The sequence below is a fragment of the Hypanus sabinus genome, chromosome 31 (genome assembly GCF_030144855.1).
Source record: "Hypanus sabinus isolate sHypSab1 chromosome 31, sHypSab1.hap1, whole genome shotgun sequence".
NCBI lineage: Eukaryota > Metazoa > Chordata > Chondrichthyes > Myliobatiformes > Dasyatidae > Hypanus > Hypanus sabinus.
In genome coordinates, this window is record NC_082736.1 from 17,559,506 (window position 1) to 17,574,993 (window position 15,488).

The window sequence follows — 15,488 nt, forward strand, 5'->3', positions numbered from 1 at the left end:
ATTGACATTTCCAGACATAACTATACAGAGATGCGCTACCTGCAATATAGCCGATTTTGTCCCTTTGGGCTATGAAGGAGAACCCCATGATTGTGTAGGGAAGACGATGGCATTTGCCAAATTGAGAGCAGATTTACGGTCAGAACCACTAGACGATGCAGATAAAAAGGTTCTGTTTGTAGATGGCTCTTGTTATAGGGACTATGATGGAAATCATGCAGGATTCTCAGTAGTGCAGCAGGATCAGTCGAGCGATAAGATTATTAGGATGGAGTCCTGTCCCCAACCGTCCCCTGACAGCTGCGTGTGAAATATTGGAACGTGAGAAAGTAGACATCTATACTGATTCGGTTTATGCCCATTTGTTCGGGGCATTGTGGAAGCAGAGAGGTTTTAAAAAAAAAATAGTGGAGATCCCATACAACATTGTCAGCAAATTCTAGACTTAATAAAAGCCATAATGAAACCTAAAGCACTGGCTATAGTAAAATCCCAGGCACATAAAAAGGGAAATGATGTAATAACAAAGGGAAATCAAGCTGCGGTCGAGGCAGCAAGAAAAGCGTCTGGATGTACATCCGTTGTCATTGTCCCCCAGGTATGCCTACCTCCAGAACCTAACTCCAGAACTCAAAGGGGGGACATATTGGAGTATAAAAGTTGAAATTGTTTGCTGTGTAACCAAAACTATGTAGTCAGTTTTGAAACTTGCTTTTTGCTATGCATGTACCCAATTTAGTAGGAGAATGAAATCTTAAGAATGTAGAAGACAATGGTGTGTTAACGAGAGGTAGCTAAGAGATGTAGATTAGAACATGATTAAGTCAATGGGTAGAAACAATAGTGGCGGAAGTACGTGTGATACGCAACTATAGACCGATTGGATATGCTAATGCAAGTAAACCAGGAGATTGCTGTAATAAATGATGTGTCCGGGGATCGGTGGGCAATCAGCGACTAGCTCAATGACTGTCTAAGCTTTGATTTGCAAATTAAAGTTTAACCCTTCTCGAAGAATCTTCTGCGTCTCCTGGTCATTTGTGGGGCACGAGAAACCACGACATCAAACATAGCCCCACATGGATCACCATACTAAGCTCCACAGCCTTATCTCTCCCAGCCTCACATATACATCCACCAGCCCTACCCACAAACATAATACCGAGTTCCAAAGGGACAAACACCTACTCTAACCCTGGCCACACCCTCACAAACCCGATGACTAGTGTAAGGAGGAAGATGATCCAATAAAGGCAAGTGTTGGACCTGGTGAATGAAGGCATGGACCAGATCAAAGTGGCAGCGTTGCTTGACACTGAATCGAGAGTGACGAGATGAAGAAGCACAAGAGGGATGATTCTCCCACTGCCCGCATAGTCACTGGCATTTTGATTTTGTTCTGATATTCTCTCTATTTGTATATTTTGGTATAATTCATATTTAATGCCGATGTTTCTTGTCAATGTTGTGACTGATGCAATGTGTCTGTGATGCTGCTACAAATACGTTGTTCCATTCACCTGTGCATAAATAAACTTGATTTGAACTTTACATTGAAATGTTCAAATCACTCCTTCGCTCTCCTCCTGCCCTGTGTCATGAACTAAACGTCTTAGTGTTTAATTTTTCCAATATTTAACCTTATTTTATTTTCAATCTGCTTTTGAGTTTTGCGTTTCTCATTTCAATTTCAGACTGCACCCCCGCCTGACTCTGCCCTTCTGTACTTCCTCCTGCATTAAACGACAGCGGTAACCGTCACACATTGGCACCACTTCCCATCCCCCAGCGTTCCGATTGGTGATTCATTTGTCCAATCAGCCAATGAAAATGCTCAACATTCCCATCCTCATTAACATACCACATTGGGCGCTGCCTAATTAACCCGGGCTCGGACAGCTTCTGCTTATTATTGTGTTTGAAACCGACGAAGGAATTCTGATCCACCGAAACCCGCTCCAAAGAAGGGCTCCAAGAAAGCTCTGTCCAAACCGGCGAGCAAGTCTGGCAAGAGGCGCAAGAGGTCGAGGAAGGAGAGTTACGCCATCTACATCTACAAAGTGATGAAGCAGGTTCACTCCGGCACCGGCATCTCCTCCAAGGCCATGAGCATGATGAATTCATTTGTGAACGATATTTTCTAGCGGATCACCAGGTGAGGCTTCCCACCTGGCCGATTACAACTTGCGGTCCACCATCAGCTCCCGGGAGATCCAGACCGCCGTGCGCCTGCTGCTGCCCGGGGAGCTGGTCAAACACGCCGTGTCCGAAGGGAAAAAGGCGGCGACCAAGTACACCAGCTCCAAGTGAAGACACGTTTACTGATAAAACAAAGGGAAATATCAAAGGCTCTCACGGTTTCATTAAAGGAGTCATGTTGAGTCATAGAATTGAGGTAAATTTGGAAATTTCTCGATGGGCTCATTCAGAATCGTATTTCAGTTCATGATAAATTGCTGTCCAATCCGATTTCTCTATGCCATTCCTGCCGACTGTACAGACACGGAATTGTTACGCAACCATCCCCGTCATTTCCTCTCAGTCATCAGATTTCTCTGACGTGGACACTAATTGTTTCTGGTTTGATTACTGTGGGTAATACTGTGGTAAACTTTGTACCATTCTGATTACTTGACTATAGTATTTGTTAAAGGTCCACTTTCTCAAGGGCGACTTACTTGAGTTTACACAATGACCGACCGCGAACAGAAGCTGACCATCGGTTTTATTCCACCTATTTTTCAATTGAAAAAAATCGGTGAACTAAATTCCCAGACAAACTCGCAATATCAGCTACACTTGGTTTAAATGTGTCGGACTTCAGTAACGGGGGTGAAGGGTCGACAAACAATCCGGTTGTGGTTAAATTTCATTAACAAAGGTATTTTTGACGGTGTTTTGCAAACTTCAGATTATTTTGGCAGTTATTCGGTGATTTTCCGCGCTTCTGCCGAAGCTGTCTCTTGATTGGTGAATAAAGCACCTCTCTGATTGGAATATTTGCTCTTTCCTTTCAGATCAGTCACTATTTCATCGATCATAAACACTCCACTACCGTCCCCCAGCCTGTAAAAGAGCGATTTCTAGAGCCTGATTTCTAATGGTCAAGGCTTCAAGTTTATTTCGGATTTAACAAATCAATCTGATGTGTGCATTCAGGAAACCTCGTTGTTACCACATTTCAGTTCTTATAGGATAATGTAATTGGGCGTGCTGTTGCAAGTTTCATAATGAGAGGTAGAGGGCATAGAGTTGTGGAAGTAAATGAAATACCTCAGGTAGGGGCATTAAAGTGGTATATTATTATAATCATTGTGGAAAGCTTTCAGTTGATTTGTTGGAGAATATATGTAGCTCCAGCTCACTAAGGGTTGTATGGTGTGGGGATTTTAATGCATATCGTTCTCTATGGGTTTGTCCTCAGAATGACGGTGATGATTTGATTGCAGAAGAGTTTTTGATATTTTACATCTTGTGTGCCTTACTGGTGTGAGAGGAATGAGATTTAATGTTCATAATAGTTTTGAAACTACTGTAAATTTAACTTTAGTTTTGACCATTGGAGTGAGTAGTGGGATCTCATGGGAGATGACGCATTAGGGAGTGACAATTTTCCTGTATTTATAAACTGCGGTTTGGATTTGTATCGGGGACAGCAGGCCACTTTTAGGAGATGAACCTTTGGTAAAGCAAATTGAGAGAAGTTTTAATGTTTTATGTGCTGAGCATCTGTCTGGGCTGAATGGAGAGGATGATGTGGACTTCTGCAAAGAAACGTTGTCACGTTGTTCATCAAACTGGGGTGGAAGAAATTGATATTAAAAAGCTGTACCAAGGTGGACGGAGGAGTGTGCAGAGGCAATTATTGAGAGAAATGTGGCATTTCAGAAAGTTAAGAAGTATCACTCATCACGTTATGATATTAAGTCTAGCAGATCACAAGCTGTTGACAGGTCACGATGAAGGCTGTGAAAAAGATTTACTGGAGGCCATATTGTGATATTATTGGAAGGACTATTGAACTTAGAGATGTTTAGGGAATAATTAAGTAAATGCCGGTGTGGGATTCACAGTGTTCCCAGTATTGCTTAAAGAAGGTAACACAATTCTCCTAAAAGAGAGATTGTTGAGTTACTTGCTCAGTCATTTGCTGTAAAGTAATGAAGTGACTAAACAATGTAGGGATAAGGTTTTAAGAGAATACCTCAATGTGTTGGAAACCAGCTGTAGCAATGATAGTATTGTTAGGACTATTGCTGGTACTCTTGGATCCTTCTAGTTATAGACCAATATCACTGATGTCCCATCTGTGTAAATTTATGGAATATATCGTAATAGAGTGGTTGAATTATGTTTTGGAAAAGGGAGGTGCTGTGCTGTTGTTAACATACTGGATTAATTTGAGGAGGCAAGTGCTGGTTCCACACCACATTTACAAAAGCAGTCAATGCTGTGATGCAGAAAGCTCAGCTGCTACTTTAACACAGCAAGCTTCCACAAACAATATACTCAATTGAAACGTCAATCCATGGCCTCCTATACTGTTGCGATGAGACCACACTCAGGTAGGAGGAACAACACCTTGTATTCTGTCCGGGCAGCCTCCAATCTGATGGCATGAACATTGATTTATTGATTTTCCGGTCATGCCTTCCCTCCCTCATCATTCCCCATCCCCTTTTCCCTCTCGTTGCCTGGCCATAACCTCCCTCGGGTGTTCCTCCCCCCATTTCTTTCTTCCATGCCCTTCTGTTCTCTCCGAATAGACTCCCTCTTCTCCAGCCCCGTATGTCTTTCACCAATCAACTTCCCAGCTCTTTACCTCATATCCCCCCTCCCAGTTTCACCTATCACTTTGTGTTTGTCTCTCTCCAAACCCCACCTTTAAAATTTAATCCTCATTGTTTTTCTACAGTCCTGCTGCAGACTCCCGGCCCAAAACACCAACTGTGCTTTTATCCACAGATGTTGCCTGGAGGGCAGAGTTTCTCCAGTATTTTGTGTCTATTCCTTGGATTTCGCGCATCAGCATAATTTCTCCTGTTTATTACTCAATACCAACGGGCACTTTGTATGACAACTGTCAATGTCCCACTCACTTAGAAATGCAGATATGAAACCTGAGGTTCGGTAGATGCTGGGAGTGTACTGTACAGTAACACACACAAAGTACTGCAGGAACTCAGCAGATCAGGCAGCATCTGAGAAGAAAAATAAACAGTCTAGATAGGATGACATGTCTTGGCCATAATAACAACTTTTTATTCCTCTCCATGGAATGCTGAGTCCCTCCGGCATTTTGCAAACACAAACCTCTTTTTTCAGTCAAAGTTTACGAATGTTGCTGAACTTTTATTTGTAGCCTCATCCTCCTGGTATGATTCCCTCCTTCTATTCCTTGTAAACACAAGGTTCCATCACATCTGGAGCCCCAAAGCCGTCAGTTGTGCTGACCCCTCTCGTTTCTGCTCCATCAAATGTTTATCCACCATTCTGCTCACACTTTAGAGGAGAGCCTTGTATTGCAAGAACCCTTCAAAATCAGTGAAAATGACCCAAAACAAAGAATAGAGGAGGACAGAAACATTTTAACCACACAAGACTTCATCCTTGGTTCAGGGCTGTGAGGAATGAAGACTATTTGGGACAAAACCCTAGTGAATTCATCTTGTGCAGTTTCCAGAAAGTCATGGATTTAGTTCAAAGTAAACTTCAAAGTAAACATTCACAGACTGGTGACCAGTTGCAACCTGAATATTATAGGGTGAGTGAAAGGTGAACAGCAGAGATGGATTTGAAAGCTCTGGTGTGGAATAGGAACATGTGTAGGTACCTGATGAACAGAGTGGCCTCTCCTCTGTACATTAGCTGTGTGACAGGCAGGAAGCACCTGAGACACATGATTTGAAATAGAGCTGATTAATTTGTCACAGATCCACAATATTAATGCCAGTGTATTTTAAGACTAACATCAGCAGGACGAACCTTCCACTGCTCAGAGACCAGTAATCAGTCACAATATCTGCAGAATCTGACATTAACAGCCTGCAATGAACTTCGAAATAGATTCAGTCACCTTGATGGTTAAAATGTTCACCTCGAGCTTATTTCAACTTCCTCCCTGGGGTGAAGTTGCCAGTGTTTCAGCAGGTACGATGACTGAGTAAATTTCTTTGCTGACACAAGACCGAAGTGTGTCCTTTATGTATTATAAACTCACTGGATCCTCACAAAGTGGGTGAGCTGAATGAATCTCTTCCCACACTCGAAACAGGTGTGCAGCTATACTGAGAGACAGACAACTGAGCCAAGTCTAGCTGCTCACCGGCATGAACCGAGTGGGGTTGTAAGAGCTCATGTGACTGACTGAATCCCGTCCCACACACGGAGCAGGTGAATGGCCTCACCCCGTGTGAACTGGCTGGTGTACCTGCAGGTGAAGTAGCCTGGTGAAACCCTTGCAAAGTAAGCAGCAGTGAATGTCAGCTCACCGGTGTCAACTTTGTGGTCATTTATCAAGTCAGATCAAGGACATGTCCATGTATTGGAGTTCTCCTTGAAAAGACTGGTGTGCTGTCTTCTCAACCATCTCCTCCTTCACATTCAACGGTTGGTAGCCTTCAAATGCTGGGGAACTTGCAGACACATCAGAACTGAAACACTGTTGCATTTCAGATTCTCAGACAGAAATTCGTTGCCTTTTCTACGGTGTAAAATGTTTGCAAAGAAGATCAACAAGTGATAGACAACATTTCAGCTGAGATTATTTTCTTATTTATGTTGATGTCTGATGTCACACTGTTGCAGTGAGGCTGAACACTACTCGGAGGAGCAACATTTCTAACTAGGAATAGTTCAGACATAAGGACACAACATCAAATTTTCTGTTTTCCTCTCTGCCTATCAAGCTGTGACCTGGCTCAGTTTGTCTCTCTCCATTAGTATAGCTTCATGTTCTGGGTATGTCCCACTGACCTACAAAGAGACACAATACTTACAGGGCTGTTGATTGTGACCCCGCTGGCATTTGACGGTGATAAACTCAGAGTCAGCAATGCCAATGAACCTGAAGAGAACTTGATCAGGCTTTCTCGTTTCACACTGACACTGCAGTAATCTTGTGGTGTCAAAGCCACTGGTCACTTGTTAACCAGTATTTTATTGTGGGTTTTCACAAATAAAATAGCATGAGGCATTTTCTGTTCAAGAAACACCATAACTCATTTATTGTCCTCCAGTCACGTAATTACATCAAAACATCAGTCCAACTTCTTAAAGAGAAACTCAACTCAATGTCAGTGGTTGTTAATTATGCCCATTTCCACCTATTGCATTACCCTATACAGACCCCCCCCATTCTCTCATTGTTCCCCCTCTTTGAACTTAGCAGTTTATTTCCTTTCAATGTCACATGCAGGATGATATGGTCGAACACATCAAGGTTCCTCAGTGTATCAGTGCTCCTAAGGGTGCTGCCATTTACTGTTGAGTTTCCACCAACATTGGACCAATAAAACTCCTCACACTTGTCGAGATTAAACTCTGTCCCCATTTTACCATCCACGTTTCCAATTGGTCTACCAGTTCTGTCCATTTGATAACCTTCCGTATCACCCACAAATACACCTACATTCATATCATCAGTGATCTGATCAGCCCGTGTGTAGTTTAATCTGATCAGTCAAAGACTCCATCACGGAACACTGTGGACACACTGATTACATATATCTACGGTCAAAATCATCCTCAATTCCATCAGTCTGAATGTTGCTACACAATACACCCCATTCAAACCCTCCCAAACAGAGACTCGAGGAAATTTACATATTTATCACAAGCCCAGAGTTGGATTCGATGTTCTGGTCTTGTTGCTCTGGATGCTCTGCTGGAAAGTCCATTCAGAGTAGTTCAATGTAACCAGATACATCATCCCTGAGGTACCAATATACAACATTGTGTCACAAACAAGAGAAAATCTGTCGATGCTGGAAATCCAAGCAACACCCAAAAAATGCTGAAGGAAAACATCAGGCCAGGCAGCATCCATAGGAAACAAAAAAAGTACAGAATGTTTCAGGCCAAAATCCTTCAGCAGGACTGGAGAAGAAAAGCTGAAGAGGAGATTTAAAAGTTGGAAGTAGGGGAGAGAGAAAACAAGGAGCTGGGTGAATCCTGAAAGAGGACGGGTGAAGTAAAGAGACTGACAGGTATAGAATGAACCCCACACTCTCCCACTGTACCAGAGACTGACAGGTACAGACATTGTGTTCTTTAATAAACCTGGAGAACCCTCATCACACCTGAGTACAACACCACTTTGACCACTTTACACTGCAATGGAGTGTCTTGCTCAAATTCTCCTCTATCTGTAATTCTGTACAGTATGTTTATATTTTGTGAATGTTGTGTCTCCGATAGGTGTCCATGATGTTTTTGCAAGCAAATTTTCCTTTCACCTTTGCAGTGCGTATGACTACAAACTCGACTTTCACAGTCACTCAGAAATAGGTCTCTGATGATCACAATTTGACCTTCGATCATCTGCTGCCCTGTTTCATTACTTAAACGTTTCACAAGTGTGTGTTTTCTCATTCGAATCGCTTTTCTCGCAGACATGATAGATCGAATGGCCGGATACTGCGCTTATACCTTACGGTCCACTTTGTCTTTTATAAACGCTTATAGATTTCCTTCCTGCCGAATTAACCGACAGCGGCAACTCACCAGATCAGCACCAGCTGCCAGTCCACGGTGTTATCCAAAACGAACAATCGGCAGCGGAGAGAGAGTTCAGATTGGTTGAGCGTGTTCTAAAGTTATCCAGTGAAATGAATTGACTGTACGAACCCTTTCTTCGTATAGCCATTGGGAATCCTCTGCATCCTGTCGCTCATTGGCATACTGCTTTGGACGCTGCCTCTTTCAATCGTATTCCGGGCCAGTGGTGCGTATTTCTGGGTCTGAATCGGTCAGACGAAATCCCTGAGACACTGAAATCCTCTCCGAAGAAGGGCCCCAAGAAAGCTTTGCCCAAACCAACGGGTAAGGCAGGTAAGAAACACAAGAGGCCGAGGAAGGAGAGTTTCTCCATCTACATCTACAAAGTAATGAAGCATGTTCACCCCGATACTGGCATCTCCTCCAAGGCCATGAGCATCATGACCTCGTTCATCATCGACATCTTCGATCGAATCGGGGGCGAGGCTTCCCGCTTGGCCCACTACAACAAGCGGTCAACCATCACTTCCCGGAAGATCCAGACCGCTGTGCGCCTGCTGCTGCTCAGGGAGCTGGCCAAGCACGCCGTGTCCAAAGGGAAAAAGGCGGTGACCAAGAACAACAGCAAAAGTAAAGCTCCCCAATGAGATGATCGAAAACACAACGAAAACACTCACCATTTCAATGAGAGAGTTGTACTAGCATTTAGGTAATAAATTACAAAGCACATAGTTTATGTCTGGTGACTTTTACAAGAGCTAAATCACAGTTGGAATAACCTCTGAATGCACTGACAAGGAGTTGTTACCTCCCCCTCCACATCAGTCCGTCGCACTCGGTATCCATGCCAAGCGGAGGATTGCTGCCGTTGTTGTTTTATTTCTGGCTTCAGGAGTTTATTTGGTTACAGTTGAGTAACTCTCGAATCTCATTTCAACGCGCGCCTGAAAGACCTCATGGCTTTTTCACAGAACAACTTTTTTAAAATTGCAGACTAGACGCTGATCACGGTTTGAGAAGAGCCGTTTGTCCATAACCTGATTACGTTCACATAGTGACTGACCGTGGACAGAAGCTGAGGGTCAGTTTTATTCGGTTCCGTTACGGGTTGAAGGAAATTAGAGAACTGACTTCCCAGACACTCCAATAACAACTAAACTTAAATTAAATGTGCCTGGCTTCAGTAACGGGGAAATGCGAAGACCCAATTGTCAAACAGGTCTGCAATTATTTAATTTGAAATCAAATGTGAACAATGGATTTATTTTTCCTACCATGCATCTTCCAAACTTCAGTGCACTTTTGGGAGGAGACGATTACTTTCAGCACTTCTGCTTTTACGGTCTGCTGATTGGTGATTCAGGCCGTTCCTTGATTGGGGCATTTCTCTTCAGCAATGAGAATAACCAGGATCACACCAGTCACAAACGTCACTTTACATTCTCACAGCAGGTATAAAACCGGCGAGTTGGGGCGAATTGAACTTTCCTTCATTCTCGTTGGAGCACAACTGTGATTGTGGACGTGGAAGAAGCGGTGCTGGCAAAGCTCGGTCTAAGGTCAAATCGCACTCATCTCGGGCTGGACTGCAGTTCCCGGTCGGCCGGGTTCACAGGCTCCTCTGAAAGGGCAACTATGCTGAGCGGGTGGGTACCGGATCCCTGGTCTATCTGGCTGCTGTGTTTGAGTATCTGACGGCCGAATTCCTCGAATTGGCCGGCAACGCGGCCCGGAACAATAAGAAGACCTGCATCATCCCCTGACACCTGCAGGTGGCTGTCCGCAACGACAAGGAGCTGAACAAACTGCTGGCAGGGGTCACTACCGCTCAGGGCGGTATGTTACCCAACATCCAGGCCGTACTGTTGCCCAAGAAAACCGGTGGTGCCAGGAAGTGAAGAGATGTAAACTGCACCCATTTACCCAAAGGCTCTTTTCAGAGCCACTCACAATGTCCGTGGAAGGACTGAGCAGCCGGTGATTTCCGTCCGTTTGATATCCTGCATCTGTCACAGCCTCGACATGTTTCATCCGTCATATTTCTTCCGCGAAGTAAACCGAAAGCAGTCCCAACTCGTTTTCCCCTCTCAGCCGGCTGAATGGAGCTCTCTCCCCTTGCGGAGTGTCAGCGGGTTCACCAGGCGCAGGGTAATGAAATGATCTTCCGGAGACAGCCCCGGAAGGGAGAATTCAATCTCCGAACATTGAACGACTCCGCTCTTCATTATCTAAAACAGCATTGTCCGGGTTCCACATTGCGGATGGACCCTGGGCCGTTCCGGTGTGCAGCAGGCGGGAACATCGCCTGTTCGTTGCTTCATGAGCGATTCCCATTGCCTCACTGAACAATAATATTTGCGTCTTCCATTTCAGAATCAGGTTAATTATCATCGTCATGAGGCGTAAAAATTGTTATTTTAGCAGCAATTCAATGCAATGCATAATTTAGCAGATGGGGGAAAATAACAATAAATAAAATAAAACATAATAAAAACAAGTAAATCAATTACGTATACTGAATAAATATTTTTTAATAGAAATACTGTAAATTTAAAAATGTGAGGTATTCTCCAAAGCTTCAATGTCCATTTAGGAATCGGATGGGAGAGAGAAGAAGGTGTTCCTGAATCGGTGAGTGCGTGCCTTCCGGCTTCTGTATCTCCTACTTGAAGGTAACAGTGAGAAAAGGGCATGCTCTGGGTGCTGGAAGTCTTTAATAATGGACGCTGCCTTTATGAGACACGCTCCCTAAAATGTCCTGTGTAATATCAGCAGCTTCTTTTGGTGCTGTGTAGTAGCCCCTCCATACCAGACAGAGATGCAGCCTGTCAGAATACTCTCCGCAGTACAACTGTAGAGGTCTTTCAGTGTCTAAAAAGGTACACTTACCCTGTGAACCGACCGTATTTACTGAAAAAATAGTTCGTCCTCCCCGGCCTCTGAATATAAATGAACATTTTGCGAAAAATATTGTCAGTCTGGTCAGATCTCCCGAGAGGCTCCCTCTGTGGATGGAATGTCGCTCTGAGATCAGACTTTGGTTTGTGCAGGGTGGGTGGATCGAGTTCTTCAGCACCGTAGTACCAGTCACTTCTCTACAAATGCCTGTGTCTGTCTAAGACTTCCCTGAATACCCCTGTGCTCTCTGCCTCTGCCACCACCTCTGCATGTGCATCGCAATCTCTACCACTGCTTTCTTCACTTTCTTCCTCTGGTCTGTACAACTTTCTATAAAATCTCTCCTGAGCTGACGCCACTCCAGAGGAAAAAGCTCCAGCATGTCGAGCCTCTCCTCACCTCACTCCTCCTCTAGACCTCCTGGTTAACAACTTCTGCACCTGCTCCACAACCTCCACATGCTTCCTAGAATGAAGTGACCAGAACTGCACACTGTACTCTCAATGTAGCCTAACCAGCATTTTATAAACTGTAACACAATGTATTGGTGTTTGAACAGTGCCTTGCCTGATGAAGGCAAACATGTCATAAACCAGCTTAACCTCCCTGTCAACCTGTGCTCCCAGTTTTAGGGAACCAATCTGCCTGGACCCAACATCCTTCTGTACGTCAATACTGTTAATGTCCCTTGCTATTAACTGTGTATCCACCCTTTATGTTAGATCTCCCAATGTGCAGTCGGATTAAACTCCATCTGTCACTTCTTCGCCAATATCAGCAACCGATCGATACCCTGCTGTTTCCTCAGGAACACTTCTGTGCAATACAGAATTTTATGTCATCTGAAAATTTACTCACCCACACTACTGCTTTTATCCACATAATTGATATAATGAACAACCGATGCCCCAGTATAGACCTCTATGAATCATTGCTCATCACAGTCCTGCACCCGGATCAGAACCCATGCACCACTCCCCTTTCACTTCCATTGGAAAGTCAATCAGGCACATCACCTACATTCCTTGCTGAGCCTACCATATGGGACCTTCTTGAACACCTCATCTTGTTTGATTTCAATTTCCTAAGCCTTACATATGCTTCTCTTTGAGTACATTAATATCCCCACTCATCATCCAAGGTTTTGGGACCTTGCCGTCCTTGACCCTCCCTCTTACTGGAACAAACTGGCCCTGAAACACTGTGCAGCTGGTCTTTAAACATACTACTTGTCAGATGTGGATTTGCCTCAAAATCTGTTCTTACAGTATTACTGTACATGACATTTAACTTGGCTCCAATCTCTCCATTCAGTGACTGGTGTTCTGGTTCACATCATCGTCCCTCTTGTAAATGTCAGCTCTGGACCAGAAGAGGTTCCAATGATCCAGAATCTTGAAACAATGCCCCAGCACCAGCTCCTCAGCCACACATTCATCTTCTCTAAAAAAGAGGGGGTGGGTGGATCGAGTTCTTCAGCACCGAACTACCAGTCACTGATCCAGTCAGATTTCCCAAAAGGAGGTTCAGTAGGAACTTCTAAATATTGATTGAGAAAACTTTCCTGGAAAACATAACTTCTGCTCCACCAAACCCTTGGCTCTCCAGCCGTACCAGTCAAAATGATGGAAGTTGAAATGTCCCTCTATTGAATCCTTTTATTCCTGCTGACTGTTTGATGTCCTATAATGCAATCCCATCAAAACATCCATTCCTCATTTCAGTAATATTTTTACTATCCCAAAGAATGTCTTCTCCAAGTAAATATCTTCTAAATGTTTTCTCGGCGGTGGAGATACATATGATAGGGTCTGTTAAGAGACTCCTGGATAGGAAAGTGGAACTTAGTAACATAGAGGGCCATGTGTACCCCTAGGTAATTTCTAAGTTATGTGCATTTTCAAAACGGCATTGCGAGCCGAAGGGCCTGTATTGTGCTGCAGGTTTTCCATGTTTCTAAGTACCACTGATATATTCTTCCTGAACAAGCACATCTCTCGTTCCATTCTTCCCTCCATGTTATCGTAGCTGAAGCATTTGTACTGTTCAAAATGAGTTGCCGGTCCTGCCCTTCCCACAACCATTTTTCTGTTGCCGATGTAATATCGCAGTCTCATGCATGGATGGCCCAGAGGCCATCCGCTGTTCATAGAACAGAGGAGAGTACAGAAGTGTCCCTTTGGCACCTCTCTACATATTCCTGTGTCTGTCTAAGTTTTCTCTAAATATCCTTGTGCTCTCTGCCTCTGCTACCACCCCTGACAGTGCATTCCAAGTCCCCATCACTGTTCCCTTCACATTCTTCCTCTGATCTTAAACACATGCTTTCTAGGGAAAGACATTTCACTCCTGCAAAAAATATTACTAGCTGTCTACACCAACTATAACATGCAGATTTTTATAATCTTCTATAAAATTCCTCCTGAGCCGATGCCATTAGATGAAAAGGTTCCAGCATGTCGAGCCTCTCCTCACCGCACACCTCCTCCAGACATACTGGTAAAACACCTCTGCCCCTGCTCCAGAACTTCCATATGCTTCCCATAATGATGTGACCAGAACTGAACACGATACACTCACTATGGCCTAACCAGCATTTTGTAAACCTGTACATAATGTCCTGGTGTTTGAACTCAATGCCTTGTTGGATGAAGACAAAAATGCAATACACCGACTTTTCTTCCCTGTCAACCCGTGCTCCCGGTCAACTTCGACATCCTTCTGTTTTTCAATACTATTCATGTTTCTACCATTAACTGCGTATCCTGCCTTAATGTTAGACATCCCAAAGTGCACCCCTGGGTATAATTTTCAATAAAATGAATGTACAGAATACAATGGGATTATCTTTAATCCTACTCGCTAGAGATTTTTCTTCATTGTTTCTAGCTCTCAAAATGTTCTTGAGTTCCCTGCTGTGTTTTTTTTTAATATGGTCCGCAAACACCCTGTTTGATTCCAGCTTCATAATCCTTACATATTCGTCTCACTATTCCTTAACAAAATTTACTTTCTCTCTCATTATCAAAGTTTCCTGAACAGTGCCACCCCTGACCCTCCCTCTCACTGGAACAAACTGGCCCTGGAACATTGTGCAGTTGGTCTTTAAACAAACTCATGTTAGATGTGGATTTGCCTGAAAATCCATCCTTACAGTACTAAGCATCAAACTTAGCGTCAATCTCTGAATTCAGTGACTGGTGATCTGGTTCACATCGCCCTGTCAATCTCATTTCAACCCTTCCAGGTAGCATCAATGAACCTCATGATACTAACCCTCCAGTGAAGGTGTAAACCATCCCCCTTGTAAATGTCACCTCTGGACCAGAAGAGGTTCCAATGTTCTGGAATCCTGAAACCCTGTCCCTGCACCAGCTGCTCAGCCACACAGTCATCTGCTCTAACTTTCTGTCCCTAGCACCACTACCACACAGCACGAGGGGTAACCGGGTGATTAAAACCTTTCAGGTCCTGCCATTTAACTTGTTCACTAACTCTGTTTATTCACTGTGGGACCTCATCCCTTTTCTACCTGTCCTTTGGTACCGACATGAAACCCACCTCTGGCTGAATGAACATTGTTCAGTAGCTGCTCTGTGACGTCCCTGACACTCCGTTATAGGATTTACAAAATTATTTGAAAAGTCATTAAGAGAAGAAAAAGATAAAATACGAAGGTTAGCTAGCCATTGGTGTTAAAGAGGATGCCAGAAGTTTCTTCAGAAATACAAAGTATAAAATAGAGGCAAAAGTAGATGATGCTGGAGAGATAGTAATGGGGTACAGGGAAGTGGCAGAGAAGCTGAATAAGTATTGTGCATCAGTCTTCACTGTGGAAAACAGTGGCAGTCTGCTGGAAATTCAAGAATATC

The 15,488-nt window shown here is 43.8% G+C and overlaps 1 protein-coding gene across 1 annotated transcript; it reads left to right on the plus strand.

The window, feature by feature from the left end:
* Positions 1 to 2,691: 2,691 nt before the first annotated feature.
* LOC132383692 (histone H2B-like) lies at positions 2,692 to 9,837 on the plus strand. Its single transcript, XM_059954884.1, has 2 exons — positions 2,692 to 2,722; positions 8,863 to 9,837. Exons 1-2 carry the CDS (start codon positions 2,692 to 2,694, stop codon positions 9,363 to 9,365), a joined length of 534 nt encoding a protein of 177 aa, XP_059810867.1. The 3' UTR covers positions 9,366 to 9,837.
* Positions 9,838 to 15,488: the final 5,651 nt, after the last annotated feature.

Excerpts from the sequence above, each read along its gene's own strand:
- LOC132383692 (XM_059954884.1), top strand. The coding sequence starts at position 2,692 with ATGACCGACCGCGAACAGAAGCTGACCATCG. Across the intron at positions 2,723-8,862 it reads CGAACAGAAGCTGACCATCG|CCATTGGGAATCCTCTGCAT; the intron begins GTTTTATTCCAC and ends TTCTTCGTATAG.